The sequence below is a fragment of the Octopus sinensis genome, linkage group LG19 (assembly GCF_006345805.1).
Source record: "Octopus sinensis linkage group LG19, ASM634580v1, whole genome shotgun sequence".
In the NCBI taxonomy this organism is placed as follows: Eukaryota; Metazoa; Mollusca; class Cephalopoda; order Octopoda; family Octopodidae; genus Octopus; species Octopus sinensis.
Window position 1 is genome coordinate 46063963 of NC_043015.1, and position 15000 is coordinate 46078962.

Sequence of the window (15000 nt, forward strand, 5' to 3'; positions counted from 1 at the left end):
CACCTGACTCAGAGCAACAATACTCAGAGCAACAATACCATATCACCATGCATGGTGATAAGGTCAAAAAAACAAACCTAGGCTGAACAAGATCAACCTCTCTTAAGACCTCAACAGCAGAGCAAACAAATTGAGACTGCAAACCATGGTTAGTCAGAATGATATTTGAAATAGGCGGCGAGCTGGCAGAATCATCAGCACGCCGGGGCGAAATGCTTAGCGGTATTTTGTCTGCCGTTACGTTCTGTGTTCAAATTCCGTCGAGGTTGACTTTGCTTTTCATCCTTTTGGGGTCGATTAAATAAGTACCAGTTACGCACTGGGGTCGATGTAATCGACTTAATCCGTTTGTCTGTCCTTGTTTGTCCTCTCTGTGTTTAGCCCCTTGTGGGTAGTAAAGAAATAGGTATTTCGTCTCCCGCTATGTTCCGAGTTCAAATTCCACGAGGTCGACTTTGCCTTTCATCCTTTCGGGGTCGATTAAATAAGTACCAGTTACACACTGGGGCTGGTGTAATCGACTTAATTCCTTTGTCTGTCCTTGTTTGTCCCTTCTATGTTTAGCCCCCTGTGGGCAATAAAGAAATAGATATTTAAAACAGCGGAAGAAAACAATGCCTGATGGACAGGCTAAGAAGGTGCCACTTGAGTCTACAACCAAGCCAGTGGTAGCCCCCATCTCATTTTACATGTGTCATAGAGGATGGTCTTCAAACGAAAATGTATGTGTGTGTGTGTGTGCATCATTCACTGACAAGAGATCAACAAGAAACAGATCCATGCCACTGACATTACTTCTTTTAGAATAATTCTTTCCTCAGAGAGAAACTGAAATTTCGGGATATGAGAAGCAGCTGACGGAAATGACAGATGTGAAGAATCTGATGTTTTGTGACCTTGTTCTTCCTTTTGACAAACAGAAAGTAACAATACCGCTATGGTACTCTCTTTATTAAAAGGGCACAGAGTGACTGTCGTAATAAACCCACCCATTGTGTTGTGACTTGAATTCACACACACACACACACACACAAATAAATAAGAAAAGAAAAAAGTTCAAGAAAGTGAGGCTTTTATAGTGATTAGCTAAATAAGAAAATATAGGTAGGTGATAAAGTTAAATAGGAATAGGGAAGATGTGCTTCTTTACTACCCACAAGGGGCTAAACACAGAGGGGACAAACGGATCAAGTTGATTACATCGACCCCAGTGCGTAACTGGTACTTAATTTAATCGACTCCGAAAGGATGAAAGGCAAAGTCAACCTCAGCGGAATTTGAATTCAGAATGTAGTGGCAGACGAAATACCTATTTCTTTACTACCCGCAAGGGGCTAAACATAGAGGGGACAAACAAGGACAGACAAATGGATCAAGTCGATTACATCGACCCCGGTGCATAACTGGTACTTAATTTAACGACCCTGAAAGGATGAAAGGCAAAGTCAACCTCAGCGGAATTTGAATTCAGAATGTAGTGGCAGACGAAATACCTATTTCTTTACTACCCACAAGGGGCTAAACACAGAGGGGACAAACGGATCAAGTCGATTACATCGACCACAGTGCGTAACTGGTACTTAATTTAATGACCCCGAAAGGATGAAAGGCAAAGTCGACCTCGGCGGAATTTGAACTCAGAACGTAGCGGCAGACGAAATACCTATTTCTTTACTACCCGCAAGGGGCTAAACACAGAGGGGACAAACAAGGACAGACAAACGGATCAAGTCGATTACATCGACCCCAGTGCGTAACTGGTACTTAATTTAATCGACCCCGAAAGGATGAAAGGCAAAGTCGACCTCGACGGAATTTGAACTCAGAACGTAACGGCAGACGAAATATGGCTATGCGGCCTTGTCATTAAGGTAACAGACAAAATCAATCATGAAATCACCAGTTCATACTCTTTCACTAAAAGTACATAGTGTTAGCAGCTAAAGTCATTCCACTCTCAAAGAGCCAAATCCATTCAAGTGTAGGTTCATTAGGGCAGAAAGAACTTGCCACTCTATGCAGCAGCTTCCGTAGCAGCCTCAGGCTGTTATCTAAAAATGAAGAATTCCTGTTAGATTATAGTAGAGAGCTCCAGCATGAATAGTCTAGACCAGTGCTTTTCAAACTTTTTGCTGGAGTGGAACCCCAAGGAAACATTCCACTGGCTCGAGGAACCCCTGTGCAATAATTTAATAGTCTTATGCACACATATCTGCACAGGAGAATTAAAAATTACTGCTGATTTTAGCAGTTTTGTAACTTCTTGCGGAACCCCCGGACTCTACTGGCAGAACCCTGGTTGAAAACCACTGCTTTAGGCAGATATATTTAAAACGACTTTATTAGCCCTTTCGTTACCAACCCGGCTGAAACCGGCTCTGGCTCTGAGTACAAATGCCATATTTTCGTAAGTTTTGAATTAAAATCTTCCATCAAACCTTAGTCACAAATAATGTTCCTAACACTAGCTTAACGACAATTAAGTTATTTTACAAAATTCTTTTGTTATATTTAAAGTAATTTAAAGAAACACAGAGCATCTCAAAATAAAAATTCAGTAACAAAAGGGTTAAACTTGTAAACCAACTGGAGAAATATCACAAACAAAATTTTTCGAGATAATAAAGATATTTACCTTGTTCAATTTGCCAACTATTTTCTCATACTCTTGAGTATAAAATGCAAATACTTCTTGGCAGTCTCTCTGGACAGAGCTGCCGAGTGGATTGTACAACCCACAGTTATCACGTACCAATGACATATCACTATGGAAATCTTCCATTGTAGTATAATATCCAGACTGAAATAAGAGAATAGACATTTATATATACATATTTCAAAAATGCACAGAAAATAATACAAAATACAGAGGCAGGTGAAACAACAACAAACAGGGTGCATTAATTTGATGCTCTAGAAAAAAATGAAAGAAGTCGTTGATGTTTCGAGCCTATGCTCATCTTCAGACAGGATAGGTGAAGGGAGAAAACAGATGGAGATAGAAAAATGTAGAGGAAAAACAGATGTACTTGAGTTTTATACACACACACACACACAAGGTGGGGTGCTGAAGAATTCTTGACTTTGGGTAAAAGAAAATACAGAAGGACCAGTTAATTATGATTTTATTCAACATAAGGTGCAGGAGTGGCTTGCTTACCAACCACATGGTTCTGGGTTCAGTCCCACTGCATAGCGCTTTGGGCAAGTGTCTTCTACTATAGCCTCAGGTCGACCAAAGCCTTCTGCGTGTATTTGGTAGACGGAAACTGAAAGAAGCCCGTCGTATATATGTGTGTGTGTGTGTATATATATGTGTGTATATATGTATGTATATATATATATATATATATATAATATATATATATATACATGTATATATATGTGTGTGTATATATATGTACATATATATATATATATATATATGGCTGTGTGGTTAGGGAGCTTGCTTCCTAGCTACATGGTTTCGGGTTCAGTCCCACTGCGTGGCACTTTGGGTAGGTGTCTTCCACTATAGCCCCGAGCTGACCGGAGCTTTGTGATTGAATTCGGTAGGTGGAGGTTACTGCCGTGTGTGTATATGTGCGTGTAGGTGCTTGTGCCTCTCCGAAAGAGAGAGAGGGATATATATATATATACACACACACACACACAAATATGTACGTTTGTGTATATGTTTGTCCCCCCAACATCACTTGACAACCGAAGCTGGTGTGTTTAAGTCCCCGTAACTTAGCGGTTCGGCAAAAGAGACCGATAGAATAAGTACTGGGCTTACAAAGAATAAGTCCTGGGGTCGATTTGCTCGACTAAAGGCAGTACTCCAGCATGGCCACAGTCAAATGACTGAAACAAGTAAAAGATATACACACACACACATTGAATACACAAGAACAGAGTTCATCAGTTACCTCTGTTGTGTGTGCAACAGATGGTAAAAGATGAAAACTATCATATGCTAAAAACCATATCATGAAAGGGTATGCCAGAACCATCCCAGCACAGAAAAATTAACACAAAATGACGAGGATTGAGTAGTGGTGGGCAAATCATGGAAATGTTCACCAGGAAACTTCTCCTCGTTTCCCCCCCCCCCCCCACACACACACACATCAAAAGCACATATGTAAAGTGTTTACATTCTTAATTTTCTCGCACAGCTAAGGCTTCCTAATATTCGAGTTTAATTTGATACTGCTGATGCATGGTGTTTTTGTGTATAAAGAAAATATGCTGTCTCACTAACGAAGAGCCAACTATAGTGCAAATATCAAACTTAAGCTTTCCATCATAGTAGTAACTTAATTTCTGACTGCTTCATATAGCAGCCGAATATTCTATGCTATGAACAGGACAAGGAAACCGAGTAAATCTCTGGGGACGTGGTCACTAAATTGTGAAGGGGTTCGTCAGGAGAACCACCCCCACATCAAAAGCATAAAACAAATGTATTTACAAGTTTATAGTTCAGTACCACAGAAAGAAGCTTTCTAATATTTAAGTATATTTTATGCTATAAACTGGAGAAGGAAACTGAGTACACTCTGGGGACGTGGTCACTAAATTGTGAAGGGGTCTGCCAGGAGACCCACCCCACATCAAAAGCATAGAAGGATTGTATTTACAATTTTATAGTTCAGTACCACAGAAGAAGCTTTCTAATATTTAAATAAATTTCAGTACTTCTGGTTTATGGTATGTTGTGCACACACACACATCATCATCATCCTTTAATGTCCGTTTTCCATGCTAGCATGGGTTGGATGGTTTGACCGGGGGTCTGGGAAGCCAGAAGGCTGCACCAGGCTCCAGTCTGATCTGGCAATGTTTCTACGGCTGGATGCCCTTCCTAATGCCAACCACTCTGAGAGCGTAGTGGATGCTTTTTACGTGCCACTGGCACAGGTACCAGGCAAAGCTGGCAACACACACACATATATGTATGTATATGTGTGCATGTATGTATGTTTGTGCATGTGTATGTGTGATCATCGTTTAACATCTGCCTTCCATCATGCTGGCATGGATGGTCTGAGAGGAGCTGGCCAGGCAGAAGACTGCACCAGACTTCTGTGTCTGTTTTGGCACGGTTTTTATGGTTGGATGCCCTTCCTAACACCTATATATATCATCATCATCATCGTTTAGCGTCCGCTTTCCATGCTAGCATGGGTTGGACGGTTCAGCTGGGGTCTGGGAAGCCTGAAGGCTGCACAGGCCCAGTCTGATCTGACAATGTTTCTACGGCTGGATGCCCTTCCTAACGCCAACCACTCCGTGAGGGTAGTGGGTGCTTTTTACGTGCCACCAGCACAGGTGGCGGGTGAGGCTGGCAACGGCCTCAATCAGATGGTGCTTTTTACGCGCCACCGGCACAGAGGCCAGTCGGGGCGGCGCTGGCAACAGCCACGTTCGGATGGTTCTCTCATGTGCCACCAGCACTGGTATCACAGCTATAATTTCCATTGATGTTGATCGATTTTGATTTTGATTTTATATATATATATATGCTAGCATGGAAAGCAGACGTTAAATGATGATGATGATATATAATTATACACACACACACACATATATATGACAGTATTTATTAAACTCTTGTTACCATATTTCTCTTGAAATACACTCACTTTGTTTCAAGTGATTTTTAAAAATAACTAACAATTTAGTAAAATAACAGTCATTATTAAGTCGGTGTTTGTAATTGAAACTAGCATGAAATTTTTGATGGAAGGTCTTAATTTACATCACCCTAAAACAGGATGTTTGTGTCATACAGAACCGGGAGGGTGTGGGTGCTCTGAGGAAGGCTAGAAACAAAAGGGTTAAACAGAAATATTGCTGAGCATGACAATTAAAATGAAGCCTGTTTAAACTACAAGGAAAACAACTGTATGCTGATAACAGTGTAAAAATATACTTTGCTTCGTATACAGCCTACTTCTCAATGAAGTGGGTTTTACGTGGGTTTTCAGTCTGCAAATATTTAGAAATCAAGATTGCTTTGAATTTATCAGATATCTGATAAACAGCATACTTGTCACACCATAATAAGCATTCTTAAGATTTTAAAATTAAAAGAATATATTTATGATAACACACACACACACACACACACGCATGCAATACAACTATATGTGAAGTGTAAAGTAATATTTGTGTACATTTTTATAATTAAAGCATCAAATGAGCAGAGCTAGAATAGTTAGTTTTATTTTGAAGTAGATACTTTTACAAGCGTGGTCTAAATAATATTTATTTTACTATTAGCAGTAGAGTGTTTGTCTGTGCCAAGATCTTAGGCTTCTCTATTATACTCATCATCATCATCGTTTGACGTCCGCTTTCCATGCTAGCATGGGTCGGACGGTTCGACTGGGGTCTGGGAAGCCAGGAGGCTGCACCAGGCTCCAGTCTGATCTGGCAGTGTTTCTACAGCTGGATGCCCTTTCTAACGCCAACCACTCCGTGAGTGTAGTGCGTGCTTTTTACATGCCACCGACACGGAAACCAGCCAAGGCGGCACTGGCATTGGCCACATACGGATGGTGCTTTTTACGTGCCAGGGTAGGCTGGCAACGGCCACGATCGGTTGGTGCTAACAAAATTTTTATGTCTTTGGTCAGTAAGTGTTATTTCCTATTTGCTTCAATTTAGAAATCAAATGAAATGACTACTATTCCCATCAAACTTTACTTTTGCGACCTGGATATTAATGTTTTCAAACTGACCTATTTCCCATGACATTTCAGACAGATTCAGTGTTGAGTTGCTGAAGCAGAAATATCGTTATAGCAAATAATCTGCTGAAAATCCCACTGTAATATGTGTACAAGTGTGTGTCTGTATGCATATGTACAAAGTTGTCATTTCTATTTCTTCGCATGAGACTGCCCGAGTACTTGTAAAACAGTAAAATTTAGCAACTGGCTCAAATATTCACCTAACCTCTGCCAGCAGAGAAAAATCCAACATAAAAAACAGCTAAATGAAGTATGTCATTTGGTAATAATCCATTGCTAAATGTAGTGTATTATTTAGTAATAATCTACTGCTAAATGCAGTGTTATTTGTTAAATAACCCAATGTTAAATGCAGGATTATTTGGTAATAATCTACTATTAAATGTAGTGTGCTATTTTGATAATAATCCACTATTAAATGTAGTGTGCTATTTTGATAATAATCCACTATTAAATGTAGTGTGTTATTTTGATAATAATCCACTATTAAATGTAGTGTGTTATTTTGATAATAATCCACTATTAAATGTAGTGTGTTATTTTGATAATAATCCACTATTAAATGTAGAGTGTTATTTTGATAATAATCCACTATTAAATGTAGTGTGTTATTTTGATAATAATCCACTATTAAATGTAGTGTGTTATTTTGGTAATAATCTACTATTAAATGTAGTGTGCTATTTTGATAATAATCCACTATTAAATGTAGTGTGTTATTTTGATAATAATCCACTATTAAATGTAGAGTGTTATTTTGATAATAATCCACTATTAAATGTAGTGTGTTATTTGATAATAATCCACTATTAAATGTAGTGTGTTATTTGATAATAATCCACTATTAAATGTAGAGTGTTATTTTGATAATAATCCACTATTAAATGTAGTGTGTTATTTGATAATAATCCACTATTAAATGTAGTGTGTTATTTGATAATAATCCACTATTAAATGTAGTGTGTTATTTGATAATAATCCACTATTAAATGTAGTGTGTTATTTGATAATAATCCACTATTAAATGTAGTGTGTTATTTGATAATAATCCACTATTAAATGTAGTGTGTTATTTGATAATAATCCACTATTAAATGTAGTGTGTTATTTGATATAATCCACTATTAAATGTAGTGTGTTATTTGATAATAATCCACTATTAAATGTAGTGTGTTATTTGATAATAATCCACTATTAAATGTAGTGTTTTTTGATATAATCCACTATTAAATGTAGTGTGTTATTTGATAATAATCCACTATTAAATGTAGTGTGTTATTTGATAATAATCCACTATTAAATGTAGTGTGTTATTTGATATAATCCACTATTAAATGTAGTGTGTTATTTGATAATAATCCACTATTAAATGTAGAGTGTTATTTTGATAATAATCCACTATTAAATGTAGTGTGTTATTTGATAATAATCCACTATTAAATGTAGAGTGTTATTTTGATAATAATCCACTATTAAATGTAGAGTGTGTTATTGATAATAATCCACTATTAAATGTAGTGTGTTATTTGATAATAATCCACTATTAAATGTAGTGTGTTATTTGATAATAATCCACTATTAAATGTAGTGTGTTATTTGATAATAATCCACTATTAAATGTAGTGTGTTATTTGATAATAATCCACTATTAAATGTAGTGTGTTATTTGATAATAATCCACTATTAAATGTAGAGTGTTATTTGATAATAATCCACTATTAAATGTAGTGTGTTATTTGATAATAATCCACTATTAAATGTAGTGTGTTATTTGATAATAATCACTATTAAATGTAGTGTGTATTTGATAATAATCCACTATTAAATGTAGTGTGTTATTTGATAATAATCCACTATTAAATGTAGTGTGTTATTTGATAATAATCCACTATTAAATGTAGTGTGTTATTTGATAATAATCCACTATTAAATGTAGTGTGTTATTTGATAATAATCCACTATTAAATGTAGTGTGTTATTTGATAATAATCCACTATTAAATGTAGAGTGTTATTTGATAATAATCCACTATTAAATGTAGAGTGTTATTTTGATAATAATCCACTATTAAATGTAGTGTGTTATTTGGAAATAATTCACTGTTAAATGTAGTGTGTTATTTGATAATAATCCACTATTAAATGTAGTGTGTTATTTGATAATAATCCACTATTAAATGTAGTGTGTTATTTGATAATAATCCACTATTAAATGTAGTGTGTTATTTGATAATAATCCACTATTAAATGTAGAGTGTTATTTTGATAATAATCCACTATTAAATGTAGTGTGTTATTTGATAATAATCCACTATTAAATGTAGAGTGTTATTTTGATAATAATCCACTATTAAATGTAGTGTGTTATTTGATAATAATCCACTATTAAATGTAGTGTGTTATTTGATAATAATCCACTATTAAATGTAGTGTGTTATTTGATAATAATCCACTATTAAATGTAGTGTGTTATTTGATAATATCCACTATTAAATGTAGTGGTTATTTGATAATAATCCACTATTAAATGTAGTGTGTTATTTGATAATAATCCACTATTAAATGTAGTGTGTTATTTGATAATAATCCACTATAAATGTAGAGTGTTATTTTGATAATAATCCACTATTAAATGTAGTGTGTTATTTGATAATAATCCACTATTAAATGTAGTGTGTTATTTGATAATAATCCACTATTAAATGTAGTGTGTTATTTGATAATAATCCACTATTAAATGTAGTGTGTTATTTGATAATAATCCACTATTAAATGTAGTGTGTTATTTTAATAATAATCCACTATTAAATGTAGTGTGTTATTTGATAATAATCCACTATTAAATGTAGTGTGTTATTTGATAATAATCCACTATTAAATGTAGTGTGTTATTTGATAATAATCCACTATTAAATGTAGTGTGTTATTTGATAATAATCCACTATTAAATGTAGAGTGTTATTTTGATAATAATCCACTATTAAATGTAGTGTGTTATTTTAATAATAATCCACACTATTAAATGTAGAGTGTTATTTTGATAATAATCCACTATTAAATGTAGTGTGTTATTTTAATAATAATCCACTATTAAATGTAGTGTGTTATTTTAATAATATCCACTATTAAATGTAGTGTGTTATTTTAATAATAATCCACTATTAAATGTAGAGTGTTATTTTGATAATAATCCACTATTAAATGTAGTGTGTTATTTTTAATAATAATCCACTATTAAATGTAGTGTGTTTTTTTAATAATAATCCACTATTAAATGTAGTGTGTTATTTTGATAATAACCACTATTAAATGTAGGTGTTATTTTAATAATAATCCACTATTAAATGTAGTGTGTTATTTTGATAATAATCCACTATTAAATGTAGTGTGTTATTTTAATAATAATCCACTATTAAATGTAGTGTGTTATTTTAATAATAATCCACTATTAAATGTAGAGTGTTATTTTGATAATAATCCACTATTAAATGTAGTGTGTTATTTTGATAATAATCCACTATTAAATGTAGTGTGTTATTTTAATAATAATCCACTATTAAATGTAGTGTGTTATTTTAATAATAATCCACTATTAAATGTAGTGTGTTATTTTAATAATAATCCACTATTAAATGTAGTGTGTTATTTTAATAATAATCCACTATTAAATGTAGTGTGTTATTTTAATAATAATCCACTATTAAATGTAGTGTGTTATTTTGATAATAATCCACTATTAAATGTAGTGTGTTATTTTAATAATAATCCACTATTAAATGTAGTGTGTTATTTTGATAATAATCCACTATTAAATGTAGTGTGTTATTTTTAATAATAATCCACTATTAAATGTAGTGTGTTATTTTAATAATAATCCACTATTAATGTAGTGTGTTATTTTAATAATAATCCACTATTAAATGTAGAGTGTTATTTTGATAATAATCCACTATTAAATGTAGTGTGTTATTTTAATAATAATCCACTATTAAATGTAGTGTGTTATTTTAATAATAATCCACTATTAAATGTAGTGTGTTATTTTGATAATAATCCACTATTAAATGTAGTGTGTTATTTTAATAATAATCCACTATTAAATGTAGAGTGTTATTTTAATAATAATCCACTATTAAATGTAGTGTGTTATTTGATAATAATCCACTATTAAATGTAGTGTGTTATTTGATAATAATCCACTATTAAATGTAGTGTGTTATTTGATAATAATCCACTATTAAATGTAGTGTGTTATTTGATAATAATCCACTATTAAATGTAGTGTGTTATTTGATAATAATCCACTATTAAATGTAGAGTGTTATTTTGATAATAATCCACTATTAAATGTAGTGTGTTATTTGATAATAATCCACTATTAAATGTAGTGTGTTATTTGATAATAATCCACTATTAAATGTAGTGTGTTATTTGATAATAATCCACTATTAAATGTAGTGTGTTATTTGATAATAATCCACTATTAAATGTAGTGTGTTATTTGATAATAATCCACTATTAAATGTAGAGTGTTATTTTGATAATAATCCACTATTAAATGTAGAGTGTTATTTGGAAATAATTCACTGTTAAATGTTGTGTGTAATATAACACTGTTGAATACAGCATGGTAACTTCTACAGTTGGTTATTTTGTGTTGTGTGCACACAAGCATATGTATCTGCGTTTGGAGTGCTGTAAAATAGGCCTAAAATCACACAATTGCAGCCTGTGTCTTCAGTGAGTAATAATGAAGCTCACCTCCAATCGTTTCCGTATCGTGCTGAAATCCATAGGATTCTTCACAATGGTGTAGTAGTCAGGGGCCTCAAGTGGATCCACTGAAAATGGCAAGGAATTCACAATAAATTGGGGGCATACATACAACTCAAGGTAATACTTATTTCTTTATTGCCCACAAGGGGCTAAACAGAGAGGGGACAAACAAGGACAGACAAACGGATTAAGTCGATTACATCGACCCCAGTGCGTAACTGGTACTTAATTTATCGACCCCGAAAGGATGAAAGCAAAGTCGACCTCAGCAGAATTTGAACTCAAAACATAACGGCAGACGAAATACCTATTTCTCTATTACCCACAAGGGGCTAAACACAGAGAGAACAAACAAGGACAGACATAGGTATTAAGTCGATTACATCGACCACAGTGCGTAACTGGTACTTAATATATAAACCCCGAAAGGATGAAAGGCAAAGTCGACCTCAGGACATAACGGCAGACGAAATACCTATTTCTTTATTACCCACAAGGGGCTAAACATAGAGGGGACAAACAAGGACAGACAAACGGATTAAGTCGATTACATCGACCCCAGTGCTTAACTGGTACTTAATTTATTGACCCCGAAAGGATGAAAGGCAGCCGACCTCAGCGGAATTTGAACTCAGAACGTAACAGCAGACGAAATACCGCTAAGCATTTCGCCCAGCGTACTAACATTTCTGCCAGCTCACCGCCTTTTATTAACTCACGGTAATACTAAGCCTCTTTTTTAATTAATTAAATATAATAGCAAGACACTAACCTGGTCGAGTGAACCATGATGCAGCATTCAGTTCCCCTTTTTCTCGATTGACTCCTCGGAAGCGAGATACTCTCTCTAAAAGTCTGAAAACAAAGCAAAATAATTAGTAAGACAAACAGTGTGGATATTTCCCTTACACAGTCTAAGAATTATAAAAGCACAAAGCATAAAACATGATGTTTTTTGACATTCCTTGTGGACAAACTGTCATATAATTCTGTACTTTCAAATATGAGTATCTTTTGCTTGTTTCAGTCATTAAACTGTGGCAATGCTGGGGCACCACCACCTTGAAGAATTTTTTAACCGAATGAATTGACTCCAGGACTTTTTTTAAAAGTCTGGTATGATACATAGATACCACCGGAGTGGGGGAAGAAGATAACCTCATCAGTGGGATGTGTGCCACCGAGTGAGGGAGTTGAGGCCCCTCCCAGTGAAAGTGGTGAAGAATATATGTTCTGCTATCTCAGGGGAGGGGCTATTGACAGTTTCGTGGAGAATGATATGGATAGTCAGGTTCTGAGGGACGTGACTGGTATTGAGAGCCCAGAGTGGCCTTCGCAAGGTGGCTGCTCTGGTGCTGGAAAGAAAGCACAGTGATCTTATAATTGACACATGTAAAAATGAGAATTATAGAATTCTTTTTTGGAGCCCCAGATTGCAGTTGCAGGAATGCCTGCAAGTTACAAGAAAATTACTCAGGGAAAGATTACTCTCTCTTTACTCTTTTACTTGTTTCAGTCATTTGACTGCGGCCATGCTGGAGCACTGCCTTTAATCGAGCAACTCGACCCTGGGACTTATTCTTTGTAAGCCCAGTACTTATTCTATCGGTCTCTTTTGCCGAACCGCTAAGTAACGGGGACATAAACACACCAGCATCGGTTGTCAAGCAATGCTAGGGGAACAAACACACACACACATACATACATACATGTATATACATATAAACGACGGGCTTCTTTCAGTTTCTGTCTACCAAATCCACTCACAAGGCTTTGGTCAGCCCAAGGCTATAGTAGAAGACACTTGCCCAAAGTGCCACGCAGTGGGATTGAACCCGGAACCATGTGGTTGGTATGCAAGCTACTTACCACATAGCCACTCCTGCGCCTATTGTAGAAATTTATCACCTCTAATTTGTGTATAAATTGTGTCTTATAATTGTATGGACTTTTTAGTCCAAATATATTGTATTTTAAATTGTAAGAGGGTTAATACCTCTATATATGCGTTTTTAAAGAACAATGTTTTAGAGAAGCAGAGGGTCGGCGGGCACTTTCTGTCTTCCCCCATCTTTATCATTTCTGTATCATAATCATTCGCCTCATCAATGTCTATGACCAGCCCGCAAAGCTACCTTATCTATGTGCTGCCTACATCCCTCTCTCTCTCTCTTTCGGAGAGGCACTGAGCAGCTATACGCACACATACACCCACGGCAGTAACTTCCGCCTACCGAATTCAATCACAAAGCTTCGGTCTGCTCGAGGCTATAGTGGAAGACACCTGCCCAAAGCGCCACGCAGTGGGACTGAACCCGAAACCATGTATGTAGCCAGGAAGCAAGCTTCCTAACCGCACAGCCATGCCCGCGCCTACAACATGGCAAATTTAATGAATAAAAGCATGATAATTTATGCTTGTCACCAAGTAAAGAACTATTCTGACCATTTAGAATTCGTCCGTTGCCAGCCTTGCCTGGCCCCCGTGCTGGTGGCACGTAAAAGCACCATCCGTTCGTGGCCGTTTGCCAGCTCTGTCTGGCACCTGTGCGGGTGGCACGTAAAAAGTACCCACTACACTCACGGAGTGGTTGGCGTTAGGAAGGGCATCCAGCCGTAGAAACACTGCCAGATCTGACTGGGCCTGATGAAGCCTTCCAGCTTCACAGACCCCAGTTGTACTGTCCAACCCATGCTAGCATGGAAAACGGACGCTAAATGATGATGATGACGATGATGATGTATTCAAACTTTATTGTTAGTTGAATAGTATCACATCAGAGTTTGGCTTTATCTTAGAATGGTGATTGCCCCGGAAGATCTTCCTTTAGTCAATGCATCTCTTGTATAATGATGATGATGATGATGATGATGATGATGATGATTTCTTCAGGTAAACTGCTCGGATATACTTAATGTATCTCAGGCACATTTCCCACCACCAACCAACCAACCAACCAAGCATCATCACTGTGAGGTTTTTGGGATTTGCTAGTGCCATGTTCTTGGCAATAATATCTCTGTTTAATTCCCTCCAGATCTAACCATTCACTGCTGTTGGCCTTGTAAGATAGCGGGGGGTGGGGTGGGGGTGGGGGAACTAACAAAGACAGCACAAAACTCTCGTCTTAGAATCCTTAAATAGAGAATATGCGAGAGAGAGAGAGAGAGAAAATAAAGGAGAGAGAGAAGCAAAGTCTAAGCAAGAAACACTGCAATAAGATAGTATACTTGTAACATCAAATGAAAATACTATTACTTGCATCGTTATTATCAATAATAACAATCAGCAACTCTCATCACTCGAACACGCTTCCTATCCACTGACCCTTCCCTCCTCTCCCCTCCCCTCCTCATTCCTTTTTTTCTCTCTCTCTCTCTCCCTTTCTATATCCTCCCCCCACCCCCGTCTCGTCTCCTCACGCTACCACTCTCTCTCGTTTCTTCTCCAGGCAAAAATGCTTCTGTCTGTCCTTTTCCTG

General features: G+C 36.0%; 1 protein-coding gene across 1 annotated transcript in view; it reads right to left on the reverse strand.

Annotated features, from left to right (window-relative positions):
• LOC118767207 (SWR1 complex bromodomain subunit bdf1-like) overlaps positions 1-15000 on the reverse strand; it is a 54854-nt gene that overhangs the window by 6117 nt on the left and 33737 nt on the right. Inside the window, exons 4-6 of the mRNA XM_036511455.1 lie at positions 12291-12373; positions 11504-11583; positions 2636-2800 (exon numbers count right to left, since the gene is read on the reverse strand). Of these exons, the coding sequence (XP_036367348.1) occupies positions 2636-2800; positions 11504-11583; positions 12291-12373 (328 nt within the window). The remainder of the gene's footprint in view (positions 1-2635; positions 2801-11503; positions 11584-12290; positions 12374-15000) is intronic.